The 14616-nt window shown below is 33.4% G+C and overlaps 3 protein-coding genes across 4 annotated transcripts; 1 reads left to right on the forward strand and 2 right to left on the reverse strand.

The window, feature by feature from the left end:
• Positions 1 to 3387: 3387 nt before the first annotated feature.
• On the reverse strand, positions 3388 to 5848 carry LOC103494794 (uncharacterized). The gene is made up of 5 exons (XM_008456154.3): positions 5631 to 5848; positions 5474 to 5495; positions 5280 to 5385; positions 3898 to 4005; positions 3388 to 3779 (listed from the first exon to the last, which is right to left on the reverse strand). Exons 1-5 carry the CDS (start codon positions 5689 to 5691, stop codon positions 3678 to 3680), a joined length of 399 nt encoding a protein of 132 aa, XP_008454376.1. The 5' UTR covers positions 5692 to 5848; the 3' UTR covers positions 3388 to 3677.
• Positions 5849 to 6081: 233 nt separating this feature from the next.
• On the forward strand, positions 6082 to 9504 carry LOC103494795 (uncharacterized). Its single transcript, XM_008456155.3, has 5 exons — positions 6082 to 6410; positions 6812 to 6970; positions 7328 to 7500; positions 7589 to 9230; positions 9331 to 9504. Exons 1-5 carry the CDS (start codon positions 6276 to 6278, stop codon positions 9385 to 9387), a joined length of 2166 nt encoding a protein of 721 aa, XP_008454377.3. The 5' UTR covers positions 6082 to 6275; the 3' UTR covers positions 9388 to 9504.
• Positions 9505 to 10286: 782 nt separating this feature from the next.
• On the reverse strand, positions 10287 to 14456 carry LOC103494796 (mediator of RNA polymerase II transcription subunit 28). Of its 2 annotated transcripts, none has more exons than XM_008456156.3 (4): positions 14058 to 14456; positions 11740 to 11920; positions 10651 to 10763; positions 10287 to 10558 (listed from the first exon to the last, which is right to left on the reverse strand). In XM_008456156.3, the coding sequence occupies exons 2-4, from the start codon at positions 11915 to 11917 to the stop codon at positions 10424 to 10426; spliced, it is 426 nt and encodes a 141-aa protein (XP_008454378.1). In that variant the 5' UTR covers positions 11918 to 11920; positions 14058 to 14456; the 3' UTR covers positions 10287 to 10423. The 2 variants fall into 2 exon arrangements, with proteins under 2 accessions (XP_008454378.1, XP_008454380.1); XM_008456158.3 differs by having other exon boundaries at positions 11740 to 11964; positions 14058 to 14356.
• Positions 14457 to 14616: the final 160 nt, after the last annotated feature.

The raw sequence follows: 14616 nt of genomic DNA on the forward strand, positions 1-14616 counted from the left end.
TTTATATTTTGGCAATGAAATTGAATGGTCTAAAAAACTAAAAAGTATAGGATAGATCAATGGATGTGACTTTGCATAGGTTTATTTATGACTTCCACCAAATTAATTCCAATAATGAAAAGATCATTAATATTAAAAAAGAGGGACCATTTCTATTTATCAATCACTTCACCGAGAAGCTTTTTTTTGTCTTTTCGAAAATATATCTAAATATAAAAGTTCCAAAAGTATATTTATCATATAGTTAACATTCACGTAATGTTTTAATACATAAATAAAATACGAAATTCTGCTATATTTTGTAAATATTTTTGACATTTTTGTCATTTATAATAATTCTTCGAAAAACATTTCCCATATATCCTAAATCCTTATAGATCTCTTGAAAGTATTTTTAATTCTATAGCTTTTGTTAACGTTCAATATTAAACAAAAACAATCGTGTCAAATTTAAAAGGATCGTGTTAAACTTTTATTTAAGTATGATGTGAATCACTGATAGTCCAAAAAGAAACAAATACTAATTCCATGATTCGAACGAATTCAACGATTTAAACTTGTAACATCTTGGTAAAGGGAGTGAAGTATGTTCGAGGTATCGAATTTTACCGTATTTAATATTATAGAAAAACGTAAAAAGAACCCTAAATCCTAATTTCTTCTTTTGTTAAATAAATGTAAGAGAAGAAAACCCAAAAAAGAGAAAAGGCTAAATAATTAAAAGAGAGTGTTAGGGAGGGGAAGGAGAGCCCTAAAAAAAGGGTGTGTGTCTCTAAAGTTTGTATAGGGGGAAATGTCGGCAAAAGGAAGCTTCCAAGGTGGTGTGTGTGCGTGGGAGTGGGACTTTCATCACCTAAAAAACGATGCACATTTATGAAGCTATGTTGTTACCAATGCATTACATTGCATTTTTTAATTTGTATAAATATGGTATTGGTCACCATATTTGTTTATTTAATTTTCAGCTTTCAAAAGTGGGTGTCTCACACCTTACCTTACCCTACTCCCAATAAATGCAATTTCTTCTATTTCTCTTCCAAATTCTTTTGTTTTTATCATTTCTTTATCTAACTTATACTTTACTACATTTTATATACTATTAGGTGTATCTATGTTCGATCTTTCAATCACATAAACACCACAAATTAAGAGATTTGAAAAAGAAAGAAATTTGTTAATTGTATACCATTTTGTTTGGGATGAGTCAATTCCTACCTTGAGTTGAGTATAACTTTTAATGGTTTGATAGTATACTATTTTGTTTTATCTTATAAGTTTGGTGTATCATACCTACTCACCATAAATGTTTAAAAAGGTCCATTTTTTTTCCTTAATTAGTCCATCCATACAACGCTTCGAATATAGAAATTCATTTGGATGTATGTGTGTTTTATCTTTTTCTTTTGTTTTTATTTTGATAACCCGGTATTTAGGGCTCATTCCATTCATACTATTTCGATGATACTTGTGTTCAACGAAAGGTCTAAACCTAGATAATACTAGTCAATCTGAGCATAATCAAGTAGAAAATACATCAATTAAATCCTAAAAGTTAATAGTTTAATCCTCCACCTACGATTGTTAAATTATCTTTTGAAAAAAGAAATCATTGTATTTCAAGAGCCTTTGCTAACGAGCACCAACTGCCCCAATTACACTTTCGATGTTCCTGTCCATGAACAAGTCAATCGATTTGAATTCAAATAGTTAACAACATGTTTGGCGTATCTTAGGCTAGAAAGCAATAAGGGACACCAACAACCTAAATAGCATACAACTCAGAGTGAAGCTGCCTCTTCTCGAAGACTTTCGTCCAACACAACATATATCAAATCAAACGTTCTTCATTAGAATGAAAGGTGAAATGGAACACAAAAATAAAAAGGACCATTTGCAAATTTAGTAATGATAGACCTCAAAAAAGGTAACTAAACACTGAGATTAGCAGTTCATAAGAGATCGTATTTTCCTATGGCATACTTCTGATTTTGACATAAATATGATTATTAATACAAAGCACTAGCATCCCCATAATTACATATTCCAAATCCAACATATATCAAATCAAATTCATTCATACATTTCATTCATCATTTTAACACATATCTGTCTTATCATACCAGAAATACTGTCACAATAATTCAACTCTTAATACTTTAAAGAAAAGGACATTACTGATAATATATATTTGAAGTGTATTGTTAATCTTGATAACTATAAATGTTTGCATGAGAAAAATAGCCATCAGGATATCACTGCCTGAATTCTAGAATAATAATTGACATACATGGGTCGATATCCCTCTATCATTAAAGCTTAATATGCAAGCTTGGTAATAGGATACATACATCCATGATATACCTTACACAAAAGCAACACAATCATTAAAAACTATAATATTCACAACATTATATGTGACATTTCTACAAGGTAACTAGGCTGTCAAAAGAAATGAAATGAAATGAAATAACTAGGCTGTCAATTGTCAAAAGAAATGAAAAAAATATAGGGTGTCTACAAAAAGAAGAAGCCTACTACACATGAACAAAAGCAAGAACTTATACCAGAAATACAAAACCTATGATATATGAAGTATATCGAAATAGATAGACTTCTAAAAGTTTAACAGATAAGAATTCGAACCACAGATGTAATACTCATTGTCTCTTGGATCATTATAATCAAATATTTCACGAATGGAGCAATGAAATGGCCTTCCCCATCTCTTATTAACCAAGCAACATTGCATCGTAGAAGATATTCATTTCTTAGAACTACGAAGTTTGACAGATTAAACTAAAAAAAAAAAAAATATCAATTTCTTTGCCAAAACTAGTCTTAGAAAACTCATCCCAAAAAATCTACATTTCGTGGTGTACATCAGTAAAAATTTACATCTGCCCTTCAAAAATTGAAGATGCAACCTCAAAGGGTTTGATGTAGTTCTTTTACAAGTGCCACTTAAAATTCTCTACTACATGTTTATTGCCTACAGTCAAATATTCAGCATCCAGAAGAGAGAATTATGTTAAAGTACTATTTTGTTTTTTGTATTTTTAGGTTAGTCTATATTACCATTCCCTTTACCTTTAAAAACTGAGAGAATATATTCACACTATGTCCTTTCTTTGCATGAAAATTATTATCGTTATTTAATCTATTTCGATAGAAACTAATTTTGAAGGGCTAAATTTAAAATTAATTAAAAATATAAAACTAAAGTTAAGATTTATTGAAAGCATGGGACCAAATTTAAGATTTCTTAAAAGTTCAGACTAAAATAAAATGGAACAAAAAATATAAGGACCAAACTAATATTTTAACTGAGAAATTATCGTGATGGGAAACTAAGGAACAAAATGGTAGGATGGGAGAGGAAGATAGGCGTTTGATTTCAAAATACTGCTGTGCTGGTTTGTCTTCATTTACTCGTAAAACGGAACATATCAGTAACTGGTGAGTGACAAACAAATTAGAATTACCAGCTCACCTGTGAAACCTAGTATGTTATGATGGTCATAGTGCAAGTTTCACATGAGCTCAATATCTAATATTGAGTATAAAAGCTACTTGAGTACAACAGGAAAAAGGTCGCTATTCATACAATTATGTGGTTTGATTACCTCTCAAACTTCGAGCACTGAGAGTGTTGGCTTAGATAAAATCATTACAGGCTATTAGAGATTGGACAACAATATTGCCAGCTCTTCATCAGATACTTTAACTTCAATGCAAGCCCCCACTGAAGCAGCAAGCCTTGCAGCTAATTGATGCTTGCACTACCAAAGAAATAAAAGAAAGAAGCAGAAAATAAAGACGGTTGAGAAGTGTAAGGATTAAGGTTTTCATCAAGCTTTAACTCATTGTCATTACATATTAATAAAAACTGGTGCTTACACAAAGTTGTTCTCCTCTGTTCACAATGTCATAGAAGAAGGAATAACAGGCACAAAAGTTTTCTGGGAAACAGAAATACTCCTCTTTCCTTCGAGATTCTCCCACAACCTAACATTGTAAGAAAACCGAACTCATCTTCCAAACTATCCTCGAGTTTAGAAGTGCTTAAGCTGTTACATATTCTAAATTAAGGATTTCCATTTTCTTCAGTCCAGCAACGAAAAACTTTTTATTTCGAGAAAGTTTTGTTAAGAAAAAGTATGAAGGAATAAATATACGATAATCTATCACCATGAGTATTAAACAACCAATGAGCCAAATGATTTAGATTATTGTATACTTAATCTTTTGTATTCATTCCCAACGCTGCCCTTCAATGCGAGCTTGGAAATTAGCAAAAAAAAAAAAAAAAAAAAAAAACCGAACAAGAGACTATCAATATTAATTAGAGAGGAAAATATATTATAGAAATTCAAATAGAAAAAGGGATTTCTTACGCCCAAGAGGAAAATAAAGTGCACATCAACAATTTTTTTTTGTTGTTATTAATATTTGTCGGTATTCAAATTAACTTGCGCATTTCGAATAATCTCATAGGACAATTGTTTGATCCAAGAACATTTGATTGCTAAGAAAAATCATAAGATACCAAATCTAAGGTAAACGATTACCATGACTTGAACTCATCTTCTTTTAAGTTCTTTATTATTTACATTGGTTCTTATTAACTTGAAGGTCAACTAATGGCGGTTAGAGCATCCCTCCATTATAAGTGGTTGGTTTTCTCAAAACTGATCCATTTATGTTAAAGGGAAAATATTAGCTCTTGGTTTGGCTAAGGTTGATTTGTGTGATGGGTCAGACTTGAGTCATGATGTGGATTCCACTTGGAGCAATCTTGTTATGAGCTGAATAGATGCCTTTTTTTTTTTTTTTTTAATATGAAACACAGAAAAATTTTCATATTGACAAGAGCAACTCTTATACCATATTAAAGCAAGACCAACTCCAAAAGCTCGAGCAGATAGGTTACAATATTTAATCGTATATTCATATGCTTAAGATTCATTTCTTAGGTCTAGTGGTACATATTACATGGAATCAAAGCAACCAACTCCTATCCCTCCTAACATTTAGTTTCGCGCTAGTTTTAGAATTCCCAGATGAAGAGCATATTAGTGTAGGAAAGATTCTTAACCCCAGGGGTAAATCTTCCTATATATCTAGAGAGATGGAGAAGAAACATTGTTTAATTCTCCGTGCCATTCCATATCATGAGACTTTAAACAGAACACTTACATTTTGCCAAACCTAAAATCAATTTGAATTTTTCAACCACAAGATAATAATAATAATAATAATAACAAATAATAGAAATTGACCTGAAAGATAGACCGTCTGCTTGGGTGGCCTGAAATTTTCTTGACCCCTCTTTGATCAACAATTCGAGTAGCTCGCTCGAAGTTCTTTCCAAACAAGAAATGCAAGCTGAGGCAACATCAAGGTTGCAAAAACATTACATACATAAGAAGATGAAGAAAAAGTTGTGGAAATGGAAAGAATCGATTATACTCACATTGAAAGCTGATCATCAGTCACTACGAAAATCGGTTTCAACTTCTTTCAGTAAAGATTGTGATACAAAAAAGGAGGAAATTATGAGCTTTTTGAAAAGGAAAATTCGAGAAAAAAAAGAAGAAAAAAAACAAGCTAAGTAGAAAGAAAGAAAGAACCTAATCGAGTGGACTCGATCCGCTTCCACACAGCTTCAGCGACCACAATACTAGCACTCATTCCCACCAAAATTCTTCTTCTTTGTCCCAAAATAACAACAAATTTTTCCTTTTTCACATACCCATTTCTTAAATTTTGTATATGATTGAAATCTTTCACAAAATTATTCAAAATAATTTTCTTTTCGAATATTTAATTTGTTAAAATTTATCTTTTCTTACCTAAAAAAAAAACTTATGCTTTTGTTATTTTATTTATTTATATATTATGTTTTAATCATAAACCCTAAACCCTAAATCATATAGTTAAACTTCAACGTGTCATTTAAGTATTGGTTAGGAAAACATGGAAAATGTGTACAAAAAAGCACACGATAATTCTTACTTTTAAAAGGGCCGTTGGGACTTATTAAAGAGCCGTCCTTTTAAGGCGTAACGGCTATTTCCATTTTCAAAACACAATTCTATCGCTCATTGATTCAAAGCAAAATTCCAACGCAAGAAAAGAAAATCAATTCGACATTTCTCTCAAAAACACGTTGAAATTCCCCATTAAACTCTCGCAAAAACATCTTTGGTATCAAATCTGTTTGATTTCTGAAAACTTGATCGTCTTCAACCTGCATTTTTCTGAGAAGATCAGCCATGGATTCAGCTTGCTTGAACTTGGATTCTGTTCCAACAACCGAAAATCACAGTAACGAATTCATTGCTGTCGATTCACAGAGCAAGAAGGACGACTCTGGCGAGCCCGTTTCAGCAATCTCGAAAAGTGGAAGGGTAAATCTTCTTCTTAATCTGCGTTTGTACAATTTCCGTTTCTTGATTTGAATTCCTTTCTTCCTTTATATATATATATATATATATATATATATATATATATATAAATTCTGTTTTTCTTCTTGTAACTGAATGCTATCTGGAACTGAAAAGTGGAACTGTAGAAGTATTCACTCAACTATTTTGAAACAATAGTACTTTGATTTTAGAATCCATTTTCGACTTGTGTAGAACTGAATCAGTACTTTAAACCCTAATTATTCAAGTTACTGGTCCATTTTCTTTCTATTCAATTATATGAGACTAGAGTCTTTCTAAATCTCCACTCCGTGATTGTTATTGTTTTGATTTGAAACCTCTGTTGTGTGTGTTAACCTTTTTTCTTCATACACTGATCACAGAGTAAATTTTTGAAAGAGACAACCCAATCAGCAATGCACGGTCTTAACAAATTTACCTCACAAATCAAGAAGCCTACTCGCAGGAAGGTTTCCCCTATCAAATGGTTCCCTCGCAAGAACATGGACTCTTACTTGAAGAGAAAAATTAAAATGCTGCAGGTTTAGTATGTTTATCCCTTCTGCATTAACATTACAATTCATGTTAATGTTACCTTTCTCACCCAAATAAACTAGAAATCTACGTTGGAGTCCCTTGATTTTGACTAAGTTGCTGTATTCTTATTTGTCATGTTTAAGTTATTTTGAGCCTAGGCTTTAGGGGAGTGCGACTCACTAGCCCTAGGTGTCTCTGCTTTTGTAATATAAGTTATTCTCCCTAATAATAAATTATTCTCCTTTTTTTCCGCGAGCATAGCTATTGCGATTATTGTGATCCACACAAATCTCTGTCATTCTAGTTCACGCTTTTTTATTCTCTTTGTTTGTTGGTTTCATGACAATCTATATGCACGGCAGGAAGTAGATGGTCTGAATTTAACATTAGATGAGACTTTAGGTGATTCTAATCCACATTACTCCAGAGTATTGAAAGAAAAGATGGCAGTAAGAGAGGCAGCACATAAAGCAATGAAAGCTCGAAAAGCAGCCTTGGTCGAAGCCTCTTGGTGTCGAATACTCCGAGCAGCTAGGTATTTTGTGTACTTTTTTTCATTGTCCTATGGATGATTATTGAACTTGTTTGATTTCTGATATTTTGAATTATTATTTGCTATCTAGAATTCAATGTAAAGAAGCTGAAGAGAAAATGTACGAAGCTGAGAAAGCTGCAGCCGAAGCTTTTGAAGCAGCTGCGGCTATGGGAGTGATCATGTATGATACACCCAATTGTCCACAGAAGACATACAAAATGGAAACTTCATCTTCTTGTGGTGGTGGTTCTACAACTCACACCATTACAACATCTTTTGAGACAGAATTTGAGGTTGATAAGGAAGTGGCTGCAGCAGTAAAAACAGCATTGGTTAGGCTTGCGAGTTGCTCTTCTTTACGAGAAGATGACTTTAAGGAACTCCTACGAAAAATCTCTCAGAACCCCGAGTGTGATACTAATGTAGCCCCATTAGAGATTTCTTCTGAATGCGAATCAGAGAATGTCTCAGAACTTGATCAAGCGCCTAGAAAATCTGATTTCAGCTCTCACATTTTGGATTGCAAGATGCTGGATTTACATATGAGACAGACAACTTCTGAGAAGGAGACCAAGATTGAGGATTTAATGCATGAAAGGCTTAGGGGTTTGAAAGAAGAAGAACTTTCCTCTCTTGCCACCATAGTTGCAACTTGTGGTTTAAATGCTGCATTGGCTGAGGTAGGAAATGGGAAGGTTCATGATGCAAATTCCTCTGCAGTTCCGTCCTTTGTTTCATCTCTTAACCTTCCTCGGAGAATGTCTTCTGCCACTAATTTGCACAATGGAAGGAAGCAAGTTGAGTCAGAACTTCCCAGCCTAGATAAATTCTTGGTAAAGCACGTAACTAAATTGGAAAGAGAAGTGCTTGAAGCAAAGAACAGCAGAAAGAACAAAGAAAAGGAATTGGGCTTGGATACTTCGAAAACGACAACTATCGAAGAGAAAGTCGACTTTCAAGATGAGAAAGTTGCTCCCAGCTTGGAAACTATGCAGACAAAGCCACCTTCTTCAGAAGTTGTAGAAGAAAAGACCCGTAACAAGAAGTTACAGGCAAGACAAACATTTGTTAGTCATAAAGAAGTTGTGTCAGCATTTCCTAGTCTCGACAAGTATCTTGTGAAACATGTCTCACGTCTTGAGAAAGAAGTACAAGAAGCGAAAAACAGACGAAAACTCGAGCCACTGCAGCCTCCTTCAGAAGAATCATTGATGGAAACAAAAGGAAAGGAAAATGTTAATATGCCAAGGAACATGGAAGATAGCCTAGATAAGATCTTAGTGAAGCCAGTGCATAGGTTGGAAAGGGAAAAGATGATGGCTGTGTTAGCTGAAAGTAACTATAACAACCAAAGACAAAATAAGAAGCAGTTGGATAACCATACATCAGACTGCCAAAGCTTGGATGAAATTTTTGTAAAGCATGTCTCAAGACTGGAGAAAGAGAAAATGAGAAGCAAACCAGAGAACAATCTAAAGAGAAGTGAAAAAAAATTCCATTCAGTGGTGAATGGAGGAGGAGATGGTGGGGGTTTAGGTGAGATTCTGGTAAAACATAAATCAAGACTTGAGAGAGAGAAGCTGCTGTGTTCACAGGAGTCAGAAAATGAGAACAAAAGCTTTCAAACACGTCGTGAAGCTAGGGAGAAAGACGATCTACAATCAGCCTGGGGGGGCTTAAGTTTGGGAGACTCCATGAGACCTCGTCTCTCCAAACTTGAAAGAGACAAGGTACATAATATATACACGTGCCATTTGATTTCAATACACATTCTTATGCTATATATAAGGAAGTTTTTTATATGGTTGTTGTTTTAATCATTTTATGTAGGCTGCCTGGATCAAAGCTGAAGAGGAAGAAAGGAAGCAAATTCTGAGTGAAATTTAAGCTTTTCCTCCACTGGAGGAAGTGTAATATTATTGTATACTATGCTTTTATATTTTGCCTTAAATCACCGACAGTAACGTTAGTAACCTGAATGATATCTTCAATTTCTAGTTTGAAGTTGCAATGGCCACCACTGCCTGCTTTTTTTGTAATGCAAAACTATGACTACTAGATCCTACCATTTCAATTTTTTTTGTTTTTCTTGCCTTGACTTGTTAATACATCTCTAAACGAAAGGAAAAGTAGTTTTTTAAAACCTGTGTTTTTGTTATTGAAATTTAATGATTTTTGTGAAAACTGATAAATTAGTGTGAAAATAAATACAGTTTTTAGAAATTTACCAACATAGAAAATTAGTTATTAGAAAGTGTAACCTAAGGAAGGATTAAAAGTAAAGAAATTAAACAAAAACGACGCATTCCGTTGTTATTTTATAACCTTTTGCACTAGGTTCGTTTGGTGTCTAAAGAAATGTTGGACGTTGTTGTTAATTAACGACGTACGTTGCTAGAGAAATAAAAAACAACTTTGTTTGTTGTCGAGAAATAAGAAACAACTTTGTTTGTTGTTGCCGAGCACATTTGTTGTCGCAGATCGGTGCTGAAAGGGAGTGTTTAGAGAGGGAAAAGCAAGGAAAGAAATTAAAAAAAAAAAAAAAAAAATCTTTTTCTAAAACTTCTCAAATTACATTATTCACTTTGACTTGTTTGAATTGATTTTAGAATTGTTTACAGTGGAATAAAAATTATTTACCTACTCAAAAAAACATGTTCGAAGATGAAGAGTTCATAAGTAAGTCAAAATTTGTTAAACATTTATCTTCCTTTTAAGATGATAAAATACGTTTTTAAGCTAAAATCCATAGAGTTCGTTACTATTTCGACAATTTAAGAAGAAAATTAGGCATAACCGCACAATGAATGTAATTAACCAAGACTTGTCAATAAGCCCCCACCTACATTCACAGTTAAAGTATGTAATTAACAAGATCTACAAACAACTAAACAATAGAGCATGGGATCACAAACCTATTCTATTAAACTTTCTCTAACTCATTGTTATGTTTGTCTAACTGCTCTTTCAAATCCTTCTTCCATCCTTCAATGAGCCTCTCCTGTTTCTTGATTATGTCATTTTTTACCTTTAATTCCTCCTCAATGGCAGATATCTCCTGATGGGAAGAAGTAACACAAATATTACATAAAAGCATATCTACATTTATCAGAAAAGCGAGTCCCTCTTTGAATGGAAAGAAGCGTTTACCTTTCTTAGTGTTTCCACTTTGGTTGGTTGATCCTCACGCTGTAAACCAATGAAATACAATTGAAGCTTTTTAGCTGCCTCCATGAAATCCCTAGCATGTCTCTCCACGTCAACTGAATCAAATAACAAAACATGGCGTCATTTTCTTCACTCTTCACAAACACTTAACCACAGACATATCAGTTTAATGCCCAGCTTCCCTTGGTCCAACATCGAGCCACAAGTGAGTAGCAAATTGAAAGCATGCATGGCTAGATGTTTGGTTAATCAACTTTTTAGGTAGGTGTTAAACAACTCAACTTCAATAGTAAATCTATTGAAGTTGCACATTTATCAAGTAATTTCATTTTCCTCATCTTTATCTACTTTTCATATCTATCGAGCAACCCCATGTTTTTTTCTCTCTCTCTCTATTTTTTACATTTGTTGAATAACTTCATCTTCCTCTCTTTCTCTACTTTTCACATTTATCAAAAAAACTCCATTTTACAACTCTACACCCCAAACAAAAACTTACTAACTACAACATATTAACTCCACTTAGTGGGTCAAACGGCTCGTCACTTCCACTCCACATATTTCAATACAACAAATGAACGGAAACCAGACATCCACATAATTTTAATGCAACAAAATCAATGACTAAAGAGGTCAGTCGGGCATTTAATCAAGATTTAGCAGCAGACCCCTCCATTATTATGAAATGTAACATGATGAAATCATTTTCATGCAGAACCATTGACATGAAAGTTGATTTACAGATTGTCATGCTTGAGGAGAGCAAATGAACTAGTTGAATGAAACAATACTAAGAGATAGCTCCCTTAGCTTACAGCTGCTGTCCGTGCAGAGCAAGCAGCGAACTTGCAAAGGAAACAGAAGATCCATAAGAGAGTACTATAGCTATGAAGAAACTGGAGGGCACATTAAGATAATCTCTACTAGCTTAGTGTAATCTAAATCTATAATACAAAAATTATTAAGAGCAAACGAACTATGTGTAAAGGTAACCACCCAAACAATACTTTACATTGTGCTTTCAGAATCTAATTATACTTAAGAATCAAAGGGGAGGGTTCAGTTACTGACCTTGATGAGAAGGGTGAGGAGAACGGTCTATTGCCTGTAGTTCTCTAGCAGGCAAGCACGGAAGCAGAGCAGCTTCCAAGGCCATCACATATGCAATCATATCTTCTCTTGGAGATTGTGATGATTGTGATTGTGGATCAAGTGAATGTTGCTGGTCAAGTGATTGTCGTTCAGCCATATCCTTTGTCAAAATCAAAACTCCATTTCAATTCTTGGACAAGTTTACTAATAGAAAAACATAAAGCAATTCTATAGGCATCAGGGTTGTACTTATTTAAAGTCCCGTCAACATATGAGCAACAAACTGAACCAAAAAAAATATATATTGCAACTACATGAACATAATGGCATGAAAAAGAGTCGAGAATCATCAACATATACAACCTATGGCACAATAATGGCACATAAAAGTAAATAAAAATAATTGAAACTTAAAGCCAGATGCTTGAAAACTGCCATTTTCATCGTGAGCAGTAGTAATTCTAACCTGAGCATAAAGACTTCCTTAATTGTATTATAAGACTAAAAATAGAAAGTATAAGCTGTAGTAGTGAATCAAAGGCCAACAGAAAGAGGTAAAAGCCAGAACCCAACTTCTTTTAAGAACAAGACTGTAACAGCTCGTATTTTTTTTCAATACAGCTATTAAAACAGAAAATGTGAAAACGTAACCATTATAAACTTTTGCAACTTACACAAATCAGCAGAGATAATTTATTATAAACAAGTTCTAGGTCAAACTATCAAATCCTAATGTAGATATCCCTTGAAGTTCTGTGTCAGAACGCCAAAGATGTCTGTTTACAATTGACCAGAATAGCAGAGATCCGATTAAAAATCAACCAAACCAAAAGAGAGGTCAATTAACAATCGACTAGAATAACAATCAAATAAGTGTGAGGCCATGTGAGTGCAACACACACATGAATCTTCATTCAAAGGAATGTCAAACCACAAATATTTGTCTTTTCACAAATAAGCTTCAATCATAACAGATTTTTAAATTTGGATGCAACAAAAATATCATACAATCCTCAAAACACAAAAACTGGCATATATGGGTAGCCCTAATCAAATAATTCAGAAATATTGGCAACAAAACATGCAGTTTCAAATAGGAATTCTGAAAATAGAATTCATCAAATCAAAGCTTTCAAAAGTTTTGAGAAGTAACCAAAGTCAAGACACAAACACTTTCAATTCAAAATTAGTCTAAACACTTCCAACCATCACTCAAAACCTAAGAAGCACTAACACTTTAGTTTGGCTAGCCTGTTCGTGTTGATACATGTTGGACACTTTGACACTCCAATACTTATTGGACATATATCAAACACTTATTAGTATAATAAACCAGTTAAATATGCATAGAACATTTGTTGAGTAGACTAAAAAGACACATGACAATAATAACAAAATTTGGGTGTCAAATAAATAAAAACTAAGTTTCTTAGACAGATGAATGCATCAACCCATTTACTTCCGAACTTTCTTTTGGTATAAAAATAATATATAATTTTTAAAATGTGCATTTTAATTAATGTGTCCTTGTGTTGTGTCCTAGATTTTAAAAATTGACATATGTTGTGTCTGTGCCATGCCATATTTGTGTCTCGAATCCATATCGATGCTTCTTAGTTCCAAATAGTCATATAATTTGGTTCGACAAAATCAACTAAAAGAATACAAAATACTAGTCGATTCTCAAATCACATAAAACATATTTTCTAGTAGGAAAACATTTAAAACATCATAAGCAGATTCAATAAACTCAAATGGTACAAAACAAATTTTCAAACATCCAAAACACATTTTCAACCATTTATCAATTCAAAACAGTCAAAACATATCTTTACATTGTGGAATGGGTGTGGGAAACCACTTCCACCAAAAGCCCTATAATTCTCGATCCAAAAATCCACTTCCATGATCAAACATCATGTTTTAGTGTTAGAAATTAGTTCAACAACCTTGATCAAAACCGATATATTTTTCAATCGAAATATTCTGTTCCAAACTCTACCACTACCCTCAATTAATCACTCTGAATTAACCCAAAACTACAACCAACAAACTTTTACATGTCAAAGACGGATCTAAGACACATTAATCAAGTCCTAACTATTCCAAAACATGTCCAACCTCGCTGAACCTTGATCTAATACTTAAAAATTTACCTAAACACAAAAAAAAAAAAAAAAAAGAGCTTCAAGAGCTGAGAATAACAATTTAAACACTCAACTCCATTTCGAAAAGAAAAATAAAGCAATAAACTGATTTGAAGCCAATCGAAGTGTGGGTAACAGTCGAAAGCTTACCCACAAGCCAAAAACGTTGCTGCAAGACACACCTAGTCGTGAAAAACGTGATGCACAACTTGGAGTGCCAAATGGAGAATAAACGACGCTACGCAACTTGTTCGAACTGAGTGAGCAAGAGCTCGTAGGTTTGATGCGCGAGGGACTGTTGGTCGGACGGCGGACGCAAAGGAAAGGAGGAGGAGATGGAGGAATCTACTACCTACGCCTTCCTTCACTTCTTCGCTCTTTTTTTCTCCAATTTATATATTATTGTTATGTTCTTTCCTCTCCTTTCATTTAAAATAATTTTCTTTCCTTAATCCACGTCTTACCCTCATAACATTCATATATTCCTCAATTGCCTTTTACTTTACCAATTTGCAATCTCAACGAATGGACTCCAAAATAAGGATGAAATGTTTAAAAGTAACCTATGCATAGCAAATTAACACGACTAGAAGTAATCAAATAAGACACATTTTTTATTCTCGTTGATTTATGAAAGTTTTTATTTGAGTAAATGTAGCTTTAATATCGATTATATCCTTTAATTTAAAATCATTCACAGTAACATCTA

This window comes from Cucumis melo, chromosome 7 (genome assembly GCF_025177605.1).
Source record: "Cucumis melo cultivar AY chromosome 7, USDA_Cmelo_AY_1.0, whole genome shotgun sequence".
NCBI lineage: Eukaryota > Viridiplantae > Streptophyta > Magnoliopsida > Cucurbitales > Cucurbitaceae > Cucumis > Cucumis melo.